Source organism: Apodemus sylvaticus, chromosome 20 (assembly GCF_947179515.1).
Source record: "Apodemus sylvaticus chromosome 20, mApoSyl1.1, whole genome shotgun sequence".
Classification (NCBI taxonomy): domain Eukaryota; kingdom Metazoa; phylum Chordata; class Mammalia; order Rodentia; family Muridae; genus Apodemus; species Apodemus sylvaticus.
Genome location: NC_067491.1, coordinates 16,645,611 through 16,669,960, shown reverse-complemented (window position 1 = coordinate 16,669,960; position 24,350 = coordinate 16,645,611). Strand labels below are relative to the sequence as shown.

The 24,350-nt window shown below is 40.6% G+C and overlaps 1 protein-coding gene across 1 annotated transcript in view; it reads left to right on the top strand.

Annotated features, from left to right (window-relative positions):
* The first annotated feature begins 1,467 nt into the window (after positions 1-1,467).
* Positions 1,468-24,350, top strand: part of LOC127671045 (lysozyme C-1-like) — a 63,153-nt gene continuing 40,270 nt past the window's right edge. The window contains exons 1-2 of the mRNA XM_052165715.1: positions 1,468-1,630; positions 3,118-3,282. Coding sequence (XP_052021675.1) covers positions 1,495-1,630; positions 3,118-3,282 — 301 coding nt within the window. The 5' untranslated portion in view covers positions 1,468-1,494. The remainder of the gene's footprint in view (positions 1,631-3,117; positions 3,283-24,350) is intronic.

The window sequence follows — 24,350 nt, the reverse complement described above, 5'->3', positions numbered from 1 at the left end:
ATTAAACCAAAATGGGGTATGTTGGTACTCTGTCTGGACTCCACCCCGCAGTTACCTGGCAAAAGACAGGTAGGGCTGTTCCACTGTAAAAGGGGATGTTTGCCTCCTCTTCTCTCTCTTGTTCTCTTACTCCCTTTCTCTTGCCTCTCTCTTTTGCTTTCTGGCCCTCTGGGGCTCTTCCTTCCTCCCCTCTCTCCACTGGTCATGGCCAGCCTTTACTTCTCTACTCTCTCCTTCTCTCTGCCTTTCTCTGCCTCTACTACCATTTAAACCCTCCTACCTATGCCCTAAATAAACTCTGTTCTGTGCTATACCATTGTGTGGATGGTCCCAATGTGGAAGGGATGCCTTGGAGTGGGCAAGATGTGGAACCCCCTTCCCCAACAACTCATCACACCCCTCCATAGAACATATTCTTATATTTCTTTATCTTTTTTATGATGACAACACCATCAACCACATACTGGCTCACAATCATCTGGACCTATCCTCCCATTGACGCCTGACAAAGCAATTCTCTGATATGCAGCTAGAGACATTTGTACTCCTTGGATGGTTAAAGCCCCTGGGAGCTCTGAGGGTGTCTAGTTGGATGATATTGTTGTTCTTCCTATGGGGTTGCAAACACCTTCAGCTCCTTTAGTCCTTTCTCTAACTGCTCCATTCGGGACCCTGCACCATGTACAATGGCTGGCTGCGAACATACAACTGTATTTGTAAGGTTCTGTCAGGGCCTCTCAGTAGACAGCTATATCAGGCTCCTTTCAGCAAGCCTTCCTTAGCATCCACAATAGTGTCGGAGTTTGGTGACTGTCGGGATAATCTCCTCCACGCTTGTCTCCATATTTGCTCCAGTGAGTATTTTGTTCCCCTTTTTAAGGAGGACTGAAGTTGGACACATGTTCCACTATATTCATAGCAGCCTTATTTATAATAGCCAGTAGCTGGAAAGAATGCGAATGTCCTTCAACAGAGGAATGGATATAGAAAATGTAGTCCATTTATACAATGGAGTACTACTCCGCTATTAAAAGTGACGAATTCATGAAATTCTTAGGCAAATGGATTGACCTAGAAAATACAATCCTGAGTGAGGCAACCCACTCAAAATTAACACACATGGCATGTACTCACTGATAAGTGGATATTAGCCCAAAAGCTCTGAGTACCCAAGATACAATTGAAAGACCACTTGAAGCTCAAGAAGAAGGAATATCAAAGTGTGGGTACTTACCCATTCTTAATGAGCTAAATCAGTAAGCAATTTAAATTTAATACTGTGTACTTCTTCCTGGGACACCAGAACATGACTAATGAAACATTGGAAAAGAATATCAAGTGCTGAAGTGCATAGGTCTATAGGAACTTCCTGCTTTGCACACAGCTCAAAAGTAGGAGGCCACAAGCTGTTGGGAAAGGAGGGACTTAGAGGATGCTTAAATAGCAGGCATGCTTTCTCCAGTCAGCCAGCAGCTGATCCAGCTTCCACTCACCATGAAGGCTCTCCTGACTCTGGGGCTCCTCCTGCTTTCTGCTACTGTCCAGGCCAAGGTCTATGAACGCTGTGAACTAGCCAGCCATTTGAGAGCGCGTAAATTACATGGTTACTTTGGGGTCAGCCTGCCAAGCTGTAAGTCTTTTCTTCTTGATGCCTCCAGCTAAACTTTCAGAACAAGGACAAGGGAGCAATGAGTGACCAGAGAGGGAGCTGCCTCATACGCTTTCATGTTTGTTCCCTGTGTGGCTGAGTTCATTTGACTGAAAGCATCATCGTTTTGTCTTTTGAATCAGAGATGCTGGGGTGAGGGATTATAAGGCAATAGGGCCTGAGGTGCTCCTGGACTGCCACTGGGATTTACAGTTCCTTCAGACTCAGCAGCCTACAAGAAAGGGGGCTGAGAACAGACGAGAGACTCAGTCATTCAGAAGTTGGGAGTTGAGATCCTGGAGTGACATGGTATTTGCCTTCACATCTCTTACCAGGGTGTGCAACATGTCAGATAATTTTTTGACCTTTCTACATAGGGCAGAGGGATCCTATTTGACCCTAGTTGCTGTATGAATGATGTCCTCAGAGACTGAGTATAACGCGACTTCGTAGCATTCTTCACTCTTGGGTGGCCTTTAGTTTCACACAACAGAAGATACGGATGAGGAACAGTTCCTTATGGCTTACGTCATCTATGTTATCACCATCAGATTAGATTCAAGTGGCTACCACTCAACAGAGAGACACATGTGTGGGTGGATGGATGGATGAAATTGAAGAAGAGCCTTTTTTATTCTGATGTTCTTGCTTTCAAATTATCGTTAGACATTTGTGATGGTGCACACTCACGGATCCCAAGCAATGGGTTGCTGAGGCAGGAGACTGCAAGCTCAGTGTCAAAGAAGGATACTTGATGACACAGAGTAGAAAAAAGTATTCTAACTTAACATGAAAATTCACATTACTTCTTTGACAAATCTTTCTGAGAAAATCCTTATTTTTCTAAGATTAATATTTCTACCAGCATACACAGTTCATATTAATTTATTAAATGTGACTAACTAATATTTGCACTTCTATTTTAGGCAGAGGTATCTTGAAGGATGAAATAGGGTGTGGGGTGATAGAAAAATCAATGGTAGAAATACCCATTTTATTTAGAAGGTGGCATGGTTTCACCCTATAGCACCGGCTGGCCTGGAACTTGCTATGCAGACCAGGCTGGTCTCAAACTCACACAGATTCATCAGCCTCTGCCTATCAACTGCAGGGAATAAAATTGAGCACCACTGTGACAGATTTATGTTTTAAAAGTCCCTTAACCTGTTTATTTTTGGCACAGATTGATCTGTCCTCAAAGGGCACTTGAAAATTACTTTCTGACTGGGCACAGCAGTTCTACCTACTTGAAGGGCAGAAGCAGGAGGATCACTTTTCCCCAGAGACTATCCTGGCCAGCATAGGCAGACCCAGGCTGAACTAGTGGTAGCACATTATACAATTTAACCACATGATTGTACTTCTAGTACATCACTTCCAAAATTCAGCCAGCTCAAAGCCTGATTTTGTTATCAAGTTTAGACCATTTGCCGTTGACACTTATTGATATATTTTCTTTTTCTTCTCAGGGGTATGTATAGCTTATTATGAGAGCAATTATAACACAAGTGCTATAAACTACAACCCTGTAACCAAAAGCAGGAACTATGGGATATTCCAAATCAGCAGCCGATACTGGTGTAATGACGGGAGAACCCCAAGGGGATTGAATATTTGTAGAATGCCATGCCGCGGTAAGACAATGGGGGTTAAAGTGACAGCAAACTACCATTGTGCTCTTACTGCAAGAGCAGAGATTCTGTTCAGGAGGCATAACACTGGTGGAAGCATAGGGAACCTGGGAAGCCTGTTAGAAAATGATTCTTAGCTACATCCGAATTAGCCAAGTGAGGCATTAGGCTTACAGTGTAGTTTGGCAATAGAATACACTGTCTACAGATCAGAGGGTCCTTGGTTGCACTGCTAAAATCAATCAATGAATGAATAAGATGAAATAAATAGAGGCTGGACAGATAGGTCTGATGGAAGAATCATCATGGTTTGACCACAGTGACAAAAAACAAAACAAAATAAAACAAAACAGAAAATGCTGAGTTTGGTGACATGCATTTGTCACCCCAGCACCGGGGAGTCTGACACAGGCAAATCTGAGGGCCTCACTGTCCAAGCAGCACAGCCAGCTCTGCAAGCCATTGCAGACCCTGCCTTGCAAACACTGTGGACTGCTCCTGGAGCAGCCCTCTGACCGTGATCTGTACTAATTCCTGCTCTGTTAAACTTGGTTGTTAATTTTTCCAAGACAAGATGGACTTGGGACATTCTTTGTAACCTGCTAAGTCTGACTTTAAGAGCATTCTGTACACTCATCTATAGTCAGTGGAAAGTGTTAGAAAACACCAGCAAAGGAGTGTCACTCCCAGTGTGAGCACCCAGAGGACTGACTTAACTGAAACCTTTGGAGAATGCTCCTGGAGAACATCAATCTATACTGTTCATACATGTAAAGTTATATCATACACACATGTGCTCACATGAAGACATGTAAAGATATTACAATTTTACATTAATTATACTTACACAGCTTCATGACACAGCTATTCCTCAGAACCACATCTCTAGTAACAAATGCTTACCCAAATTCTCCTCTTAAAGAGGCATTAAAATTACAGGAGCGATATTCTGTGGTTGAAAATACCACACTTATGTCTTTTTTTTAATTTGATATATTCTTTATTTACATTTCAAATGATTTCCTCTTTTCTTGATCCCCCCTCCCCAAAAGTCCCACATGCCCTCTTCCCTCCCCCTGTTCCCCCGTCCAACCCTTCCCACTTCCCTGTCCTGGTATTCCTCTATACTGCAGCACTGATCATTTCCATAACCAGGGGCCACTCTTTCCTTCATCTTGGACATCATTTGATATGTGAATTGTGTCTTGGGTATTCCAAGCTTCTAGGCTAATATCCGCTTATCAGTGAGTGCATACCACGAGTGTTCTTTTGAAACTGGGTTACCTCACTTAGGATGATGTTCTCTAGTTCCATTCATTTGTCTAAGAATTTCATGAATTCATTGTTTCTAATGGCTGAATAGTACTCCATTGTGTATATATACCACGTTTTTTTTTTATCCATTCCTCTGTTGAGGGACATCTGGGTTCTTTCCAGCTTCTGCCAATTGAGTCTTATGTCTTAAAGCAGCTGGACTCCATCCATTTTTCTAGTTATAAACTGCTAGGTAAAGCTTTATACATATAAAGACTTATATCATGTTTTCTTTTTTAAAGCATTTCTCTCTCTCTCTCTCTCTCTCTGTGTGTGTGTGTGTGTGTGTGTGTGTGTGTTTGTGTGTGTTTCTGATATGTATCTATGTTCTATGTGTGCCTGGTACCTGTGGAAGCCAGAACAGGGCTTCAGATCTCCTGGAAGTGTAGTTACAGACACTTCTGAGCTGCCATGTGAGTGTTGAGAATCAAATCCTCTGCAAGAGCATCCAATAGTCTTAGCCACTGAACCATCTCTCTAGCCTCTGGTTTTCTTGAAGATAAATTTTCACTGGTAGATACTCAGATGACAGTTCTCTGCCTGCTCTGTTACCCAGTGTGTGAATGAACAGGGGCTTCCCTTACCCTACTTGGGAAGCTAAGGCTTGGATGCTAAGGTCTGAGCAGCTGCACAGGCTCAGACCACTCATGCATATTCCAGTACCACAAGAGACTCTATAAATGAGAAATAGGGTAACTTGAACTGGGTCACATGCAAGGAGCCCAGTTGATTTAAGAGATAAGACTTAAGTGTGCTGTTTTCAGGCACAGAATATTGCTACCATAATTTCATTCCCTCTTTAAGAAAAGAATTTGCATCAGTGTTTATCACTGCAGACATGGTTTTAAGAGAGAATCAAGAGATTGTCTCCAGTAATCACAGATGCACAGACACTTGAGGAATAATTCCTTGAACTTGCTGTTAACTGTCACAGAGAAAGCTGTTTGGATGTGACCTGAAGTACTTCTATAACTGTCCTTGTCATTCCTTTTATTTATTTATTTATTTATTTATTTGTTTATTTATTATTTTTATTTAATTTTTTTCTATATTTTTTGTTTACATTCCAAATGACTTCCCCTTTCCCGGTTCCTTCCTCCCCATAAGTTCCATAAGCCCTCACCCATCTGCCCATTCCCCAATCAACCCCCTCCCATTTCTCTGTCCTGGTAATTCCCTGCATTGCTCCATCAAGACTTTTCAGGGCCAGGGCCCTTGCCTTCCTTCTTGGGAATGATTGATATGTGAATTGTGTCTTGGGTATTCAGAGCTAATATCCACATATCAGTGACTACATTCCATGTGTCTTCTTTTGTGAATGCGTTACCTCACTTAGGATGATATTTTCCAGTTCCAACCATTTGCCTAAGAGTTTTATGAATTAACTGTTTTTTAATTGCTGAGTAGTATTCCATTGTGTAAATATACCATATTTTCTGTATCCAGTCCTCCATTGAGGAACATCTGGGTTCCAGATTCTGGCTATTATAAATAAGGCTGCTATGAACATAGCGGATCATGTGTCCTTATTGAATCCTCTGGGCATATGCCCAGGAGAGGTATAGCAGAGTCCTCTGGAAGTGTCATGCCCAGTTTTCTGAGGAACCACCAGACTGATTTCCAGAGTGGTCGTACCAGTTTGCAATATCACCAGCAGTGGAGGAGTGTTCCTCTTTCTCCATGTCTTCGCCAATACCTGCTGTCTCCTGAGTTTTTAATCTTAGCCATTCTGACTGGTGAAATCTCAGGGTTGTTTTGATTTGCATTTCCCTAATGACTAATGATGCTGAACATTTCTTAAGGTGCTTCTCAGTTATTTGAAATTCTTCAGGTGAAAATTCTTTGTTTAACTTTGTACCCCATTTTTTAATAGAGTTATTTGGCTCTCTGGAGTAACTTCTCCAGTTCTTTGTATATATTGGATAAAAGCCCTCTGTCGGATGTAGGGTTGGTGAAGATCTTTTCCCAATTTGTTGGTTGCTATTTTGTCCTTTTGACAGTGTCCTTTGCCTTACAGAAACTTTGTAATTTTATGAGGTCCAATTTGTCAATTCTTGATCTAGGCTATTGGTGATCTGTTCAGGAAAATTTCCCCTGTGCCTATGTGTTCAGGGCTCTTTTTCAGTTTCTTTTCTATTAGTTACAGTGTCTGTGGTTTTATGTGGAGGTCCTTGATCCACTTGGACTTGAGCTTATTATAAGGAGATACGAATGGAGCAAATTGCATTCTTCTGTATCCTGACCTCAAGTTGATCCAGCACCATTTGTTTAAAAGGCTATCTTTTTTCCACTGGATGGTTTTAGCTCCTTTGTCAAAGATCAAGTGACCATAGGTGTGTGGGTTCATTTCTGGGTCTTCAATTCTATTGCATTGATCTACCTGCCTGTTACTGTACCAATACCATGTAATTTTTTACACTATTGCTCTGTAGTACTGCTTGAGATCCAGGATACTGATTCCCCTCAGAAGTTCTTTTACTGCTGAGGATTGTTTTAGCTATTCTGGGTTTTTTGTTATTCCAGATGAATTTGAGAATTGCTCTTTCTAACTCTATGAAGAACTGAGTTGGGATTTTGATGGGGATAGCATTGAGTCTGTAGATTGCTTTAGGCAAGATGGCTGTATTTACTATATTAATCCTGCCAATCCATGAGCATGGAAGATTTTTCCATTTTCTTAGATCTTCGATTTCCTTCTTCAGATACCTGAAGTTCTTTTCATAAAGATCTTTCACTTGTTTGGTTAGAGTCACACCAAGATACTTTATACTGTTTGTGGCTATTGTGAAGGGTGTCATTTCCCTAATTTCATTCTCAGCCTGCTTATCCTTTGAGTATAGGAAGGCTACTGATTTCCTTGAGCTGATTTTATATCCAGCCACTTTGCCGAAGTTGTTTATCAGCTGTAGGAGTTTTCTGGTGGAGTTTTATGGGTCACTTAAGTATACTATCATATCATCTGCAAATAGTGATAATCTGACTTCTTCCTTTTCAATTTGCATCCCTTTGACCTCCTTATGTTGTCTAATTGCTCTAGCTAGGACTTCAAGTACTATATTGAAAAGATATGGCGAGAGGGGGCAGCCTTGTCTGGCCCCTGATTTTAGTGGTATTGCTTCAAGTTTCTCTCCATTTAGTTTGATGTTCGCTACCAGTTTGCTGTATCTTGCTTTTTACTATGTTTAGGTACAGGCTTTGAATTCCTGTTCTTTCCAAGACTTTTAGCATGAAAGGATGCTATATTTTGTCAAATGCTTTTTCAGCATCTAATAAAATGACCATGTGGTTTTTTTCACTGAGTTTGTCTATGTAGTGGATTGCATTGATGGATTTCTGTATATTGTGCCATCCCTGCATCCCTGGGATGAAGCCTACTTGATCAATGTGAATGATTGTTTTTGATGTGTTTGTGGATTCAGTTAACAAGATATTTATTGAGTATTTTTGCATCAATATCGTAAGGGAAATTGGTCTGAAGTTCTCTTTCTTTGTTGGATCTCTGTGTGGTTTTGGAATCAGCATAATTGTGACTTCACAATTATGAGTTGGGTAGTGTTCCTTCTGTTTCGATTTTGTGGAAAAATTCGAAGAATATTGGTGTTAGGTTTTCTTAGAATTTATATGAAGGTACAACATACCAAAATTTATGGGACACAACAAAAGCAGTGATAAGAGGAAAATTCATGGCTCTGAGTGCCTCCAAAAAGAATCTGGAGAGCATACTTAACAGCTTAACATACCTGAAATCTTTAGAACAGAAAGAAGCTATCCTGGGTTTTTTGTTATTCCAGATGAATTTGAGAATTGCTCTTTCTAACTCTGTGAAGAATTGAGTTGGGATTTTGATGGGTATTGCATTGAATCTGTAGATTGCTTTTGGCAAAATGGCCATTTTGACTATATTGATTCTACTGATCCATGAGCATGGGAGGTTTTCCCATTTTTTGAGGTCTTCTTCCATTTCCTTCTTCAGAGTCTTGAAGTTCTTGTCATACAGATCTTTCACATGTTTGGTAAGAGTCACCCCAAGGTACTTTATACTGTTTGTGGCTATTGTGAAGGGGGTCATTTCCCTAATTTCTTTCTCAGCCTGCTTATCCTTTGAGTATAGGAAGGCCACTGTATTTGCTTGAGTTGATTTTATAACCTGCCACTTTGCTGAAGTTGTTTATCAGCTGTAGGAGTTCTCTAGTGGAGTTTTTTGGGTCACTTAGGTAGACTATCATGCCATCTGCAAATAATGATAGTTTGACTTCTTCCTTTCCAATTTGTATCCCTTTGACCTCCTTATGTTGTCGAATTGCCTGAGCTAGTACCTCAAGTACAATATTGAAAACCCAGGATAGCTAAAACTATTCTCAGCAACAAAAGAAAGTATGGGGGAATCAGTATCCCTGACCTCAAGCAATACTACAGAGCAATAGTGTTAAAAACTGCATGGTATTGGTACAGTGACAGGCAGGAGGATCAATGGAACAGGATTGAAGATCCAGAAATGAACCCACACACCTACGGTCACTTAATCCTCGACAAAGAGGCTGAAAACATCCAATGGAAAAAAGATAGCCTTTTCAACAAATGGTGCTGGTTCAACTGGAGGTCAGCATGCAGAAGAATTTGAATTGATCCATCCTTGTCTCCTTGTACTAAGCTCAAATCCAAATGGATCAAGGACCTCCACATAAAGCCAGACACTCTGAAGCTAATAGAAAAGAAACTGGGGAAGACCCTTGAGGACATCAGTACAGGGAGAAAGTTTCTGAACAGAACACCAATAGCATATGCTCTAAGAGCAAGAATTGACAAATGGGACCTCATAAAATTACAAAATTTCTGTAAGGCAAAGGACACCATCAAGAGGACAAATCGGCAACCAACAAATTGGGAAAAGATCTTCACCAATCCTACATCAGATAGAGGGCTAATATCCAATATATATAAAGAACTCAAGAAGTTAGACTCCAGAAAACCAAACAACCCTATTTAAAAAATGGGGTACAGAGTTAAACAAAGAATTCTCACCTGAAGAACTTCGGATGGCGGAGAAGCATCTTAAAAAATGCTCAACTTCATTAGTCATTAGGGAAATGCAAATCAAAACAACCCCGAGATTTCACCTTACACCAGTCAGAATGGCTAAGATTAAAAATTCAGGAGACGGTCTGGTAGAATTCTGTACTGAAACCATCTGGTCCTGTGCTTTTTTTGGTTGGAAGACTTTCTATGACTCCTTCTATTTCTTTAGGCATTATGGGACTGTTTAGATGGTCTAGTTGGTCCTGATTTAATTTTGGTATTTGGTATCTGTCAAGGAAATTGTCCATTTCCTCCAGATTCTCCAGTTGTGTTGAGTACAGGCTCTTGTAGTAGGATCTGATGATTTTTTAGATTTCCTCAGTTTCTGTTGTTATATCTCCCTTTTCATTTCTAAGTTTGTTAATTTGGATACTTTCTCTGTGCCCTTTGGTCAGTCTGGCTAAGGGTTTATCTATCTTGTTGATTTTCTCAAAGAACCAGCTCCTGGTTTTGTTGATTTTTTGTATGGTTCTCTTTGTTTCTACTTGATTGATTTCGGCCCTGAGTTTGATGATTTCCTGCCTTCTACTCCTCCTGGGTGAAATAGCTTCTTTTTGTTCTAGGGCTTTCAGGTGTGTCATTAAGCTGGTAATGTATGCTCTCTCCATTTTCTTTTTGGAGGCACTCAGGGCTATGAGTTTTCCTCTTAGAACTGCTTTCATTGTGTCCCATAGATTTGGGTATGTTGTGTTTTCATTTTCATTGTGTTCTAAAAAGTCTTTAATTTCTTTCTTTATTTCTTCCTTGACCAAGGTATCATTGAGTAGAGTATTGTTCAGTTTCCACGTGTATGTGGGTTTTCTGTTGTTTCTGTTGCTATTGAAGACCACTTTTACTCCATAGTGATCAGATAGGAGGCATGGGATTAGTTCTATCTTCTTATATTTGTTGAGGTCTGTCTTGTGACCAATTATAGGGTCGATTTTGGAGAAGGTACCATGAGGTGCTGAGAAAAAGGTATATTCTTTTGTTTTAGGATAGAATGTTCTATATATATCTGTTAAATCTAATTGGTCCAAAGCTTCAATTAGTTTCATTGTGTCCCTGTTTAGTTTCTGTTTTCCTGATCGGTCCATTGAGGAAAGTGCAGTGTTGAAGTCACCCACAATTATTGTGTTAGGTGCAATGTGTGCTTTGAGTTTCAATAAAGTTTCTTTTATGAAAGAGGGTGCCCTTGCATTTGGAGCATAGATGTTCAGGATTGACAGTTCTTCTTGTTGTATTTTTCCTTTGACCAGCAAGAAGTGTCCCTCAGAGTCTCTTTTGATGACTTTGGGTTGAAAGTCAATTTTATCTGATATTAAATTGGCTACTCCAGCTTGTTTCCTGGGACCATTTGCTTGTAAAATTGTCTTCCAGCCTTTTACTCTAAGGTAGTGTTTGTCTTTGACCCTGAGATGTGTTTCCTGTAAGCAGCAAAATGTAGGGTCCTGTTTACGTATCCAGTTAGTTAGTCTGTGTCTTTTTATTGGGGCATTAAGTCCATTGATGTTAAGAGATATTAAGGAATAGTGATTGTTACTTCCTATCATTTTTGACGTTATTTTTTAAATTTGATTGCTTAACTTCTTTTGGGTTTGAAAAAGGTTACTATCTTGCTTTTTCCAGGGTGAAGTTTCCCTCCTTGTATTGGTGTTGTCCTCCTATTATCCTTTCTAGGGCGGGGTTTGTGGATAGATATTGGGTAAACTTGGTTTTGTCATGAAATATCTTAGTTTCTCCATCTATGGTGATTGAGAGTTTTGCTGGATATAGTAGTTTTGGTTGGCATTTGTGTTCTCTTAGAGTCTGCATGAGATCTGCCCAGGACCTTCTAGCCTTCATAGTCTCAGGTGAAAAGTCTGCTGTGATTCTGATAGGTCTTCCTTTATATGTTACTTGGCCTTTTTCTCTTACTGCCTTTAATATTCTTTCTTTGTTTAGAACATTTGGTGTTTTGATTATTATGTGACGGGAAGTATTTCTGTTCTGGCCCAGTCTGTTTGGAGTTCTGTAGGCTTCTTGTATATTCATGGGCATCTCTCTCTTTAGGTTAGGGAAGTTTTCTTCCATAATTTTATTGAAGATATTTGCTGGCCCTTTAAGTTGTAAATCTTCACTCTCATCTATGCCTATAATCCTTAGGTTTGGTCTTCTCATTGTGTCCTGGATTTCCTGGATATTTTGGGTTACAAGCTTTTTGCATTTTGCATTTTCTTTAACTGTTGAGTCCATGGTTTCTATGGAATCTTCAGCATCTGAGATTCTTTCTTCTATCTCTTGTATTCTGTTGTTGATATTTGCATCTCTGTCCCCTGATTTCTTCCCAAGGTTTTCTATCTCCAAAGTTGTCTCCCTTTGAGTTTTCTTAGTTGTTTCTACTTCTGATTTTAGATCCTGGATGGTTTTGCTTAGCTCCTTCACTTGCTTGTTTGTGCTTTCCTGTAATTCTTTAAGAGATTTTTGTGTTTCCTCTTTCATGACCTCAGCCTGTTGACCAAAGTTCTTCTGTATTTCTTTAAGTGTTTTTTGCATTTCCTCCTTGTTGGCTTTTGTATTCTCCTGGATTTCTTTCAATGATTTTTGTGTTTCCCTTGCAAGGGCTTCTAACCTTTGATCCATTTTCTCCTGAATTTCTTTAAGTATGTCCTTCATGTGTTCCTATACCAGCATCATGACCAGTGATTTTAAATCCAAATCTTGTTTTACTGGTGTGATGGGGTATCCAGGACATGCTGGTAGAGGAGAATTGGGTTCAGATGTTGCCATATTGCCTTGATTTCTGTGACGTTCCTGCGTTTGCCTTTTGCCATCTAGTTCTCACTGGTGTTAGTTTGTCTTGTCAGTGCTGGACTCACCAGTGCAAGCTGCCCCTTCCCCATTGGCCTCTGGTGCACACCTCTGTAGACAGGGTGTTGCTGCCCAGGCTGATCAGATCCCGAAGCTAGCACCCGAAGGCTCCTGCCGGGGCCCTGCTGGATTCACTGGAGCACACCGACTTCTCCCAGCTGGCTGCCCGGAAGCCCTGCTAGCCTCTTGCAGGACTTGGAGATGTGGTGCGGCCGCCCAGGCTGATCTGGATCCGGAAGCGGAGAGAGTTGAGCTGAGGGCTTCTGCCTGAGGCCTTGCCCCAGATTGTGTCTGTGGACCAGATGGAGCCTGTGTGCACCCACAGGGAGCGCCGACGGTGTATGCTGCTGTGACCTCCCCTGTGTTCCGGTCACTCCGCTGGGCAGCCGATCCCCCAACCGGGCTGGCGCACACAAGGTTAGCCTGGCCGCCCAGGCCCTGAGTCCAGGCAAAAGCCTGGGAGGCCAAGGTCCGAGCAAAGTTCCCCTAGGGCTATGACTGTTAATTGGGTCCGCCAGGTGACCCAGATGGCGGGCGTGCACGCCCGCACTACCTGAAAGCGCCAGGAGAGTCTGCTGTGCTAACAACCTCCTGGGCGGGTTGACTCACAGATGACCCACCAAGCCGCCCAGAAGACTCCCCACCATGTAATAAGGATACATGCTCTACTATGTTCATAGCAGCCCTATTTATAATTGCCAGATGCTGGAAAAAACCCAGGTATCCCTCAACAGAAGAGTGGATGCAAAAAATGTGGTATATCTACACAATGGAGTACTATTCAGCCATTAGAAACAATGAATTCATGAAATTCTTAGGCAAATGGATGGAGCTAGAGAACATCATACTAAGTGAGGTAACCCAGACTCAAAAGGTGAATCATGGTATGCACTCACTAATAAGTGGTTATTAACCTAGAAAACTGGAATACCCAAAACATAATCCACACATCAAATGAGGTACAAGAAGAAAGGAGGAGTGGCCCCTGGTTCTGGAAAGACTCAGTGAAACAGTATTCGGCAAAACCAGAACGGGGAAGTGGGAAGGGGTGGGTGGGAGGACAGGAGAAGAGAAGGGGGCTTATGAGACTTTCGGGGAGTGGGGGGGCTAGAAAGGGGGAAATCATTTGAAATGTAAATAAATTATATCGAATAAAAAAATTAAAAAAAAATTTCAGGAGACAGCAGGTGTTGGAGAGGGTGTGGAGAAAGAGGAACACTCCTCCACTGCTGGTGGGGTTGCAAATTGGTACAACCACTCTGGAAAGCAGTCTGGCGGTTCCTCAGAAAACTGGGCACCTCACTTCCAGAAGATCCTGCTATACCACTCCTGGGCATATACCCAGAGGATTCCCCACCATGTAATAAGGATACATGCTCTACTATGTTCATAGCAGCCCTATTTATAATTGCTAGATGCTGGAAAGAACCCAGGTATCCCTCAACAGAAGAGTGGATGCAAAAAATGTGGTATATCTACACAATGGAGTACTATTCAGCCATTAGAAACAATGAATTCATGAAATTCTTAGGCAAATGGATGGAGCTAGAGAACATCATGCTAAGTGAGGTAACCCAGACTCAAAAGGTGAATCATGGTATGCCCTCAGTAATAAGTGGATATTAACCTAGAAAACTGGAATACCCAAAACATAATCTACACATCAAATGAGGTACAAGAAGAAAGGAAGAGTAGCCCCTTGTTCTGGAAAGACTCAGTGAAGCAGTATTCAGCAAAACGAGAACGGGGAAGTTGGAAGGGGTGGGTGGGAGGACAGGGGGAGAGAAGGGGGCTTATGGGACTTTCGGGGAGTGGGGGGCTAGAAAAGGGGAAATCATTTGAAATGTAAATAAAAAATATATCGAATAAAAACAATTTTAAACAAAAAAAAATTAACCCCCCCCCCAAAAAAAGAAAAAAGAACAGAAAGAAGCTAATACACCCAAGAGAAGTACAATGCGGTAAATCATCAAACTCAGGGCTGAAATCAACCAAGTTGAAACAAAAAGAGCTACACAAAGAATCAACAAAACCAGGAGCTGGTTCTTTGAGAAAATCAACAAGACAGATAAAGCTTTAGCTAGACTAACCAGAAGGCACAGAGACAGTATCCAAATTAAGAAAATTAGAAATGAAAAGGGAGATATAATGAAAGAAACTGAGGAAATTCAAAAGAATCATCAGATCCTACTACAAAACCCTATACTCAACACTACTGGAATAACTGGAGGGAATGGACAATTTCCTAGACAGATACCAAATACCAAAATTTAATCAGGATCAAATAGATCATTTAAACAGTCCCATAACCCGTAAAAAAATAGAAAGGGGTCATTGAAAGTCTTCCAACCAAAAACAACACAGGACTACATGGCTTTAGTGTAGAATTCTATCAGACCTTCAAAGAAGACCTAACACCAATACTCTTCAAACGATTCCATAAAATAGAAACAGAAGGAACACTACCCAACTCATTTTATGAAGCCACAATTATGCTGATACCAAAACAACACAAATGCCCCTTTTATTCCTCTCCCCTATCTTTCAGATTTGCTGCAGGATGACATCTCTGACACCGTAAAATGTGTGAAGAAGATTGCGAGGCGTATCCAAGACATTCCATTATGGTATGTTAGAACACTGGAAGGGGTTTGGCTGGCTCTCTTCGTATCAGCAGTGTGTCTAAGGCCCGAGTGTCATTCTGAGAACTGCAGGTGCAGCTGGGAGCTTTTCTGACGTCATCATTTTAAAGGAATTTCTCCAGCTTATGAGAGTTCTCCAGATAAGTAGTTCCTTCTCAGGCCTACAGATTAGGTGTAGAACGAGTAGACTGTACAGAACAAGGATGCAGCACCACTCTTGAGCATCCTGTGCCTTCATGAGTAGGAAGAACATCCAATCACCATGCCGACTGACTGTCCAGAATCAGTAGCAGCTTCTGGGTGTGGGTATATCCTCTTTGTCACACTAGCTCTTGGCCCAGAAACCAGTCTTCTTTAGTGTCATGCTCACAATATATTCCCTCACAAGGTTTTAGTGTGTGTGTGTGTGTGTGCACGCGCGCGCGCGCGCGCGCGCCGGTGCAAACATATTTTAACCATTTAACCCGATGTCTCTTTCCTCCACAGGGCGTCATTGACGGCACACTGTCAAAAGGGAAATCTGTCCCATTTCATTGAGAACTGTTTCTACGAACCACTGTGAGTTTCTACTGCAGCTCATTCTGTCTCTCTCTCACTATAAGAGTAGGTATGGGAAAGGTCACACTTCTTCGCTTTCCCCTCAAACTAACAGGACTTCAGTAAAAACAGGTTGTACCCTCCCCTGCCTTTGATTAGGAGATTTGGAACTCAAAGCTGGCCCCTGCTTCTTACCTAGGGAAGAGCTCTAGCCCATTGTTCTCCAAGGAACTACACCTTGCTGAGAGACACTAGCTGCCACCTGATGCCAGCCTCTTGTGGAGCAAGTGAAACAGTTCTGCAGATCTGTTTCCAGCCTTTGGGGGAAGGGTCTTCCCTAGCCTAAATATTTGGAGACCCCCCCCAATAAACTTTGATTCTTGAGCAGGAAATCTTTTCTTGGCCTCATGTTTCTCTCACCGTACAGTTTCTATCCCCAGATTTCCTTCTAGGGAACCCAGTAACCCATTAGAATGTAACTGCTGGTGGCTACAGATTGGCACCAATGTGGGACCTGGAAATGGAGAGACCAACTGAGGGACGCTGTCTTGGGTGGAACTCCATGGAAATGGAAAAAAGTTGTGTATGTGACATAGTAAGCAACATAGGGCATTAATGTTAGTATATAAATGTCACTTTTTTTGAAGGCTGTTGTTGCAGGGGTGCAAAAGGGATATGGGCTAGACTGAATCAGCATAGTCCTGATGCTGAGATCATCTACGGTGGGACAGCTAATTGAAATGGGGAATTCTGTTAGGCAAATTGTCCACAATCTAGACCTGCATTAGGGGAGAAGAATAGGGTATAAAATAAAATAACATCAAAAGTGTGAAAAACAAAAAACAAACAAAACCAAAAAAAACCCAAACAAACCAGGTTTTAGAAACATGAAAGAGAAGGAAAATGTATTTTAAAACTCTTCAAGTGACAGGTGGAAATGTGGAGACGTCCTGTTTCCTCTATGGACTCTACTGGAGATATTCTCAGTACTGTACAACAGTTCCCTTTCTATGGTATTGTTTGTCTTTGGTGCACCAATTTGTCTACGTGCCAATTTGTGTCTGTCTTTGTTTCGTTGTTTGAATCACTGTTGTCATATGTTTCATGTTGAAAAGAAAAATTGCTGAAAACTTCATCTCCTGGTAGTTCATCTCTTAATACAGTCCCAGTTTACACAGCTGAGGCTGACTTAAGCTACCCAGCATTCAGCTAGGAGTCAAGCACAGCTGGAAAAAAAAAGCTGCTTTTAAAGGGGCCAGCAGACTCATGTTCTAGGGCAAGTGGACTAATGGTTTTTTCTCCTAGAAAAATCTCTGCAATTGTGATTATTGGATCTAAAGTGCCTTTTTCTCTTGAAATTACAGGTAGAAAAAGAAAAAAATTGTTTGGTTTAAATTTATAAGATTCATGTAGTTGCTTCATTTTTTTTTTCTGATTGGCCTTATAGGTATAACTTTGTTTTTCATGTGTTGACTATAGAGTATTGGCTTATAAGTTATTGGGCATGATTTAAAAGGTGACAAAAAGTTAGTTTAATACTGATAACTCAGGATTGGAGTCATCGTAAACAGCAACACGTAGTAGGATTCAACCCAGGAAAAACGGGCCTCTTACTTACAAATTGGCATAATGTTTTATGTGGATCTTAACCTAGAAATTAGACTTATAAGGAATAAGATTTAAAACAATGTCTCTTTTATAAGTTGCATTGCGATGCATTCAAACATAAGAACTAGCAGACAAACTTTATCTTGAGAAAGTAATGTGTTTGTCATTGATTTGAAAGAGAATAGGTTTAAAATTGGGTTTTGCTCTCCAAAGCTGTAGTTATTCTCTAATTTTTTCTCTTTGCAAGAGAAAGCTAAGAATTATGGTTAAAAACTGCCAGTATACCATTGACTGCAGTTTGCAGTCTGATTGAAGGCTCGCAATTCTTAACATATTGTATAATTAAGATGATATCAAGAGTGATAAAGGTTAAAAACAGCTGTGGCCAGTATAGGCCAGTTGCCACTTTTTCACTGGCTACAGTGGTAGAAGCAAAATTTAAACCCCCAAGATTGAAAAGGAGATCTCAGTGGGAATTTATTTGGTATCAAACAGGCTCCTTTTGAATTGTTTCAAAAATTTGTAGATAAGACCACTAAAAAAAGCTAGTAGAATTTCTCCAGGAACCCTGAAATTACAGGTTCCTTTTCTTATTCGACCCTCATACAATGGGGGTCTGGGTGCAGGGTGCTGCCATGCAGGACAGGTGGTTTGGGTCTGGCCTTGGCTCAGATTAGAAGATATTTACATTTGAGTTAATGCAAAGATCAGAGCTGCCTCCATGGAGGCTTGTGAGGTACTGCTTTGGTCTTGCAAACCCCACCTAGGGAGTTTCTGGCCAAAATGCCATTTTAACGGATTTGTCCAGGTGTGGTACAAAATACAGTTCAAACTTAAAATCTATGAAAGATTAATAAGGCTTTAACTTAATGTAAACTATACATTTAACTTAAAGTATACATCATAATGTATAACTTATGATGGCATTAAAATGTGTCATGCCTACTTCATACAAAATTATTATGGATTTTAAAGGTTGTTTTTTTGCTTTGCAGATCCTGATAATTGTAAAAGCATTTACTTCTTTTTTTTCTTTTTATAATTTTTTATTTTCAATATTCTGTGTTTACATTCAAAATGATTTTCCCTTTCCCGGTTCCCCCCCCCTCCCCATAAGTTCCCTAAGCCCTCTTCCGTCCACCCATTCTCCTATCAATCCCCTCCTACTTCTCTGTCCTGGTATTCCCCTACAATGCTGGAACAAGCATTTTCAGGACCAGGTACCTCTCTTTCCTCCTTCTTGGGAGTCATTTGATATGTGAATTGTTTCTTGGGTATTCAGAGTTTCTAGGCTAATATCCACTTATCAGTGACTGTATTCCATGTGTGTTCTTTTGTGATTGGGTTTCCTCACTTAGGATGATATTTTCTAATGAGCTAAAAGAACCAATAAAGCAATTTCATTAGAAAGTTTTTCCTCAAGAAATGGCTGATAGCCTTACCTTATGTGAGAAAAAAATGTTTTGTCTCTTCTTCAATACAAGAAGCTAAGATTTTAAGTCTTTCCATGTATATTATTCACAAAGCTTTATTACATGCCTTTGCTCTTAACAATGGGCCTTTAAAAAGTTTTTTGATTAGTTGTTGTTATAAAAAAGATTCAAGGGTAATATATCAATTTTATTCTAAGCAAATTAACACAACAAATTCAAATAAAGATAATTTGCTTATTCTAAATGATTTTCAAAGGTTGTTAGGATATATTAATTGGTCTTATCTTATATTAACCTCTGTTTGCCACAGGAGCACTTAAATCCTTGTTCTCAAGGTGGATGCAAAATAACTGCTAAGAGACAAATCAATACCTTGGAGGAACCTCCTGTAATCATTTGTCAGCAGTTTATTTTATGTGTTCACTGCCATTCCTTCCCAAAGGGAACATTAATGGAAAATCAGCTTTTTCATCTCCAAATAGGGTTTTAACATCCTCCAATAAAGATATTGGTGTGTTAATAAAATGTTGTAAGATAAAATCATGAAAGTCTTATGCCTTAAGAACCCGATGAAACATTGTTCCTTGTTTCAAACAGCAATCAAAGTGGTTATTGCAGAGTATTGATAGTTGATCTATTGCATGGAAAGCCTTTTAGGCAAAATTGATAATTGTTCTCCAGAAGACAAGTTGTTAAAATTTGCTTCCAGGCATGCCTTTGTATTCCCTATAGAATTATACACGTATCCCATAAAGAATGCATCTATTATGAGAGTGAAGCTCATGTAATTGGATCACTTGTTTATTCTTTTATATTTCCCTCTGCTTTAGCACAGAGAATTGACTTGGGTGATGTAGCCGCCATTTCTAAAATGTTAAAAATCAAGCTTTTTATTTATATATATATATATATTGGCTTACAAATGCTTGAAATTGTTCCTTTCTTAGATACTGCTAATTCTTAAATTTTACAATTATTTATGCAAATACAATTCAAGTTGAGAAAAGATATGCTCCTTTAAATGACTCTCCTCTGGACATTTAAGAGCTGATCAAGGGGCTGGAGAAATGGCTCACCCATTAAAGGCTAGGTTCAGAAGCAAAAATATATGAGTTCATTCCCAACAACCACATGGTGACTCACAACCACCTATAATGAGATCTGACACTCTCTTCTGGTGTGTCTGAAGACAGTTACAATATACTTATATATATAATAAATTAATAAATCTTTAAAAAATCTAGATTGCCTGGACAAGACCTCTTAAGGCAAGGTCACAAGAGATTTGTATCCCAGGCAGACTATAGGCCTTGCATAGGAACAATTGGCCATACAATCATATTCTTTACATCATCAAAATAGTAATGGCTTGAAAATGATTTTATATTTTTAGAAAATGTGCACATCAAATTGTAAAGTTTTGTTCTCGGTGTCAATTTCTACATGTACCACATAATGGTGTTAATTCTAGAGGACTTAATCAATTATTACAAATAAATGGTACTCATATTTCTGATTTTAGAAAATTAAAATATGTGCAAGTGCCTAGTGTTACATTTTTAGGCTTTCTAGTTACAACTGCTCTAACAAAAAAAGCAACTAAAAATGCTACGTTCATTTCCTATGCTTGCATAACTGCCTACATTATTGTCTATGCTTGGTGTTCCAACTTAGATTAAAAGAGATAATGGAACTGGCCATTTATTACAGTCATCAAACACTTGAGATATCTTTGACATAAATTTAGCAACAATTTAATTCTTAATAATTCTCAAGGACAAGATATTGTGAAACTTTAAATCTATCTTCTTAAAAAACAAAGAGGGGTAAATTATATCTCTGTGTATATTTAAATTATGCTTATATATTTTTAAGAAAATTTTAAAATTTGGATGCCAAGGAACTTCTTGCTGAGTGTTTATCGCATACTATACCTAGACACGCTCATGCCTAGGTTAGATGGAAGGATCCGCTTATTGGTATATGGCATAATCCTGATCAGTTATCTAATGTGGGGAAGAAGGCATGTTTGTGTTTTTTTCTGCAGAATGCTGCAAAGCATGCTAGCTGCCAGGGTGACTGGTGTGGCATGCTGAAGATAATGCTGACCTGTGGGCTTGCTGAGTGCCCTGACAATGGTATCAGGAAAGCTGTATTGGTTGTATGTTCTTGACCCACCTTTACTTGTCAATATCCCAGATTAGATAAACTGCAGTACTTCAAGCTTTTTGATCATGTGGGAGAGAACATTGAGACTCTTAAAAAGACTTAGAAAAATTAATCTAAAGGAGGAGTTATAATGACTTCTCTTTACTTTAATGTGATCAGCTGACTCAGTCATGGAGTGGTCTAGAAATAAACCCAATATTGGAAATTCCAGTTATGAAGATGGCTAATAATCTTTTTCAGCCAGCTGAGTTAATTTAAAATATAGTCTTCACTCTTTCTAAGAAATAACAGCTTCCCTGTTGGTTGACAAACCTACCTCCCCCATCCCAGAGGCTAGTATTTTTGTTTGATGGCTGCTACTTTGCAACTGATTCTCTAAGTCACTTTTCCCCCACACTGGTAAGTCAGGGTTGGTGTCTGGAAGTCGCTAATTTGCAACGGAATTAGATACCTTGGGCCATCCAAAGACAAGTTAATTCTGTTTTACTTCTAACTCTTGACCTTCTATTTTTAAGCAGACTGGTTGCTTCCACCCAGGCTCACCTGGATTGAAAACTGGCACTGAAATGTCTGTTAAAGACACTTTCAGAGCATTTGGCAATGAATCAACTCTGGCATCAAAACTTATACACGTGGATCTCCTTTCAGGAGTCACATAGAACTCAGACATATGAGTGTCTGCTTACAAGTCGACATGGGCACCAATGAGAGGTGCAAGACATAGCACTACAAGGGGAAGACCATGTTTTCTGCCTCTGAGTCCCCTGTAAAGCAAACCTGACTGCATAGAGGTTGGTGTTTAAAGGTATTCCTTAGAAAACAAGGAAGCCTAAATCCTCTCCTCTGTAAAAAGACACCATAAAGTATTTAGGAGGATCAGGTCAATATCTCCACTCCATGGCTAATGCCCACTGTCTTTTGACACATGTTTATCCACTTGGTTGCTATCCTCATTTTAAAACTAATAAAAAGGGAGGAATGGTGCCTTCCACCCTGACTTTGAGCTAGAGTTTCAGAACTTGAGGCTGGCCACTGCTTCTCACCTAAGGTGGAGCTCTAGCCCATTGTTCTCCTAAGACCTACAGCTTCCTGAGAGACAGTAGGTGCCACCTGATGACATCCTCCTGCTGAACAAGTGAACCCTTTCTTCAGACCTGTTACCAGCCTTTGAGGGAAGGGTTTTTGTCACCTATATATTTGGAGACCCCCAATAAACTTTGAACCTTGAGCAGGCAATCCCACCATCCCATTTCTATCCCCAGCTTTCCTTCCAGGGAACCTGGTAACCCATTCAATTGTAGCTACAGGCGGCTACAACAGGATAAAATGGAGACTTCTTCCTAAGAAGTTTAAGCTGATACTGTGTTCGCTGTGTTGTGCAAAGCCTCCCATGTCAGTCAGCTAATGCACTGTACCCTGCTGACTGTCATCCAGCACAGTGACTACCACACACACCCCTCTGTACATCAGCTCTTCACCCAGGAAATAAATCACATCGAGTTCCTATGAAATTCATCTTTATCAGCCCTGTGCTGCATGAAAATACAACTGTTTACAGGGGAATAGTTGATCCTTGGGAACTGGCAGTTGTGTGAGCCCAGGGCTTTGTGCAGGCTCAGCACCCAGATAGAACAGCCTCTATATTGGGCTGGGTGGGATTTCGAGGGCACAGGACTCACAGTGAATGAGAACTGGGAGTGCCTAAACTCAAAAATCTTATGAAGTGTGTGACCTTTCAAAATACTATCTTCCTAGAGGTGGCCCATTTATCATGCTTAAACAATAAATTCTCAGCTCATGTGTCAGTCTGTTTAACCCTTGAGAGGATGTTCCCAGTCTCATGAGGTATTTTAGAAGGGACTAGTGAGCAGTGCTCATCCTGGTCTTTCTAAAGTAGCTTCATGCATACTATCTTATGCTTAGAAAGATGAGCTTGTATCAACAAATAACCACAGAGCAAATCTAATCTCATAGTGAAAAAAGTACAAATAGTACAACCGAGATCACACAGATCCTAGAAGGTCTTTGATTGTGATCTGAGCAGTCATGTTACTGGATTAAAATTTGTCTAAAATAAGTAGGACAAATGTAACTTAGTTTTATAATTTCTCCTGGCCATGTTACATCGAATTGATAGAAAAGTAACTAGTTCACACAGGAGGGTTTCTCTTGTGTTGCCTGGTCATTTATCATAGTCCCCTCTTCCCTGATCTCTCTGGGGGCATTCACTGTAATTCTGTTTTGCTTGTGCTGTTCTGTTGCCTCTTGGTACCTTCTCTTATGTTTTATTTCAAGCAAAATAGCTTCTGTCCCGTATCTCATCTTAGGTTTACTGCATAAAAGGTTAATCACCAAGGAAGTGAACAGCAGACTGTGATCAGGCTGAGTGGCAGCTGAACAGAGCTGGCTGTTCTAGTGTGAGTCTGGGAGTCTGTGATTGGGGTAAGAGGCAGCCAAGCAGAACTTTCCATTCTACCATGAGCCCAAATATTAGCATTGCAGTGCACTTTCTCTTGCTTCAGAAGTTTATTTCAGGGAAGAATCCTGCTGGCCCCTGCCTGGGAGAAAATTGTGTCAAACACAAAGAAGGGCTGGCTGAAAGCAGTGTTTTCTGACATCTGCAATCCTAGATCTGATGACGAGATGGGAAAGTTGTCTTTAATTCGAGGACAGTCTGGAATACAAAATGAATCCCAGGATTTGCAGCCTCTGCTACAAAGTGAATCCTGGTCTCAGAAAACACTAGTGACAGTCTGGAGAGATGGCTTAGGAAATCAGAGCATTGACTGCTCTTCCAGAGGACCCAGGCTCCAAGCACCCACATGGTGGGCTACACCCCCCTTCAAGTCCAGTTCCAGGAGTGCTGCTGCCTTTTCTAGACTCTTCTGGCTCCAGGTCTGCAAGTAGTTCACAGATAGACATACATGTAGGGAGAACACTCATATGCATAAAAATAAAAATGATAATAATAAACACTAAATTGGAGACACTTAGACAGACAGACTGACTGACCTGGCTTAGGGCCCACAATGCATAGTTTCACTTCATTTTCTATTATACATCCACCTTCACCTGTGGCTTTCTCTCCATCCCTCTTCTACAAAACTTCACTTACCCCACCCACCTCTTCTTGCTCATCAGCCTTTCTTCCTTTTTCAGAGTGGAGTTCTAATGGTTTGTTCACCAGTGAGCTATTTTCCTGTCTTTAAGCTTGCAGTGATTGTCAAGTCCAGAGTCTCCAGATGTCTTTTCTTCATGGGTTGATCCTGCCATTCTGCTCTGGAGCAGGAACTTGCTCTGCAGTATAGGGAGTTTATATTTTCACAGGGTGACTTCCAGGTGCCCTCCCCTCTTCTCAGCTGCCTCACTAGTTTGATTCCAGTTACCCAGAGTCCTGTGGCTGGCAGAGTGAGGGCTTCCTTTCCCCTTCTGTGGGCACTTCCGTGTCCTTCCCTGCCATTCA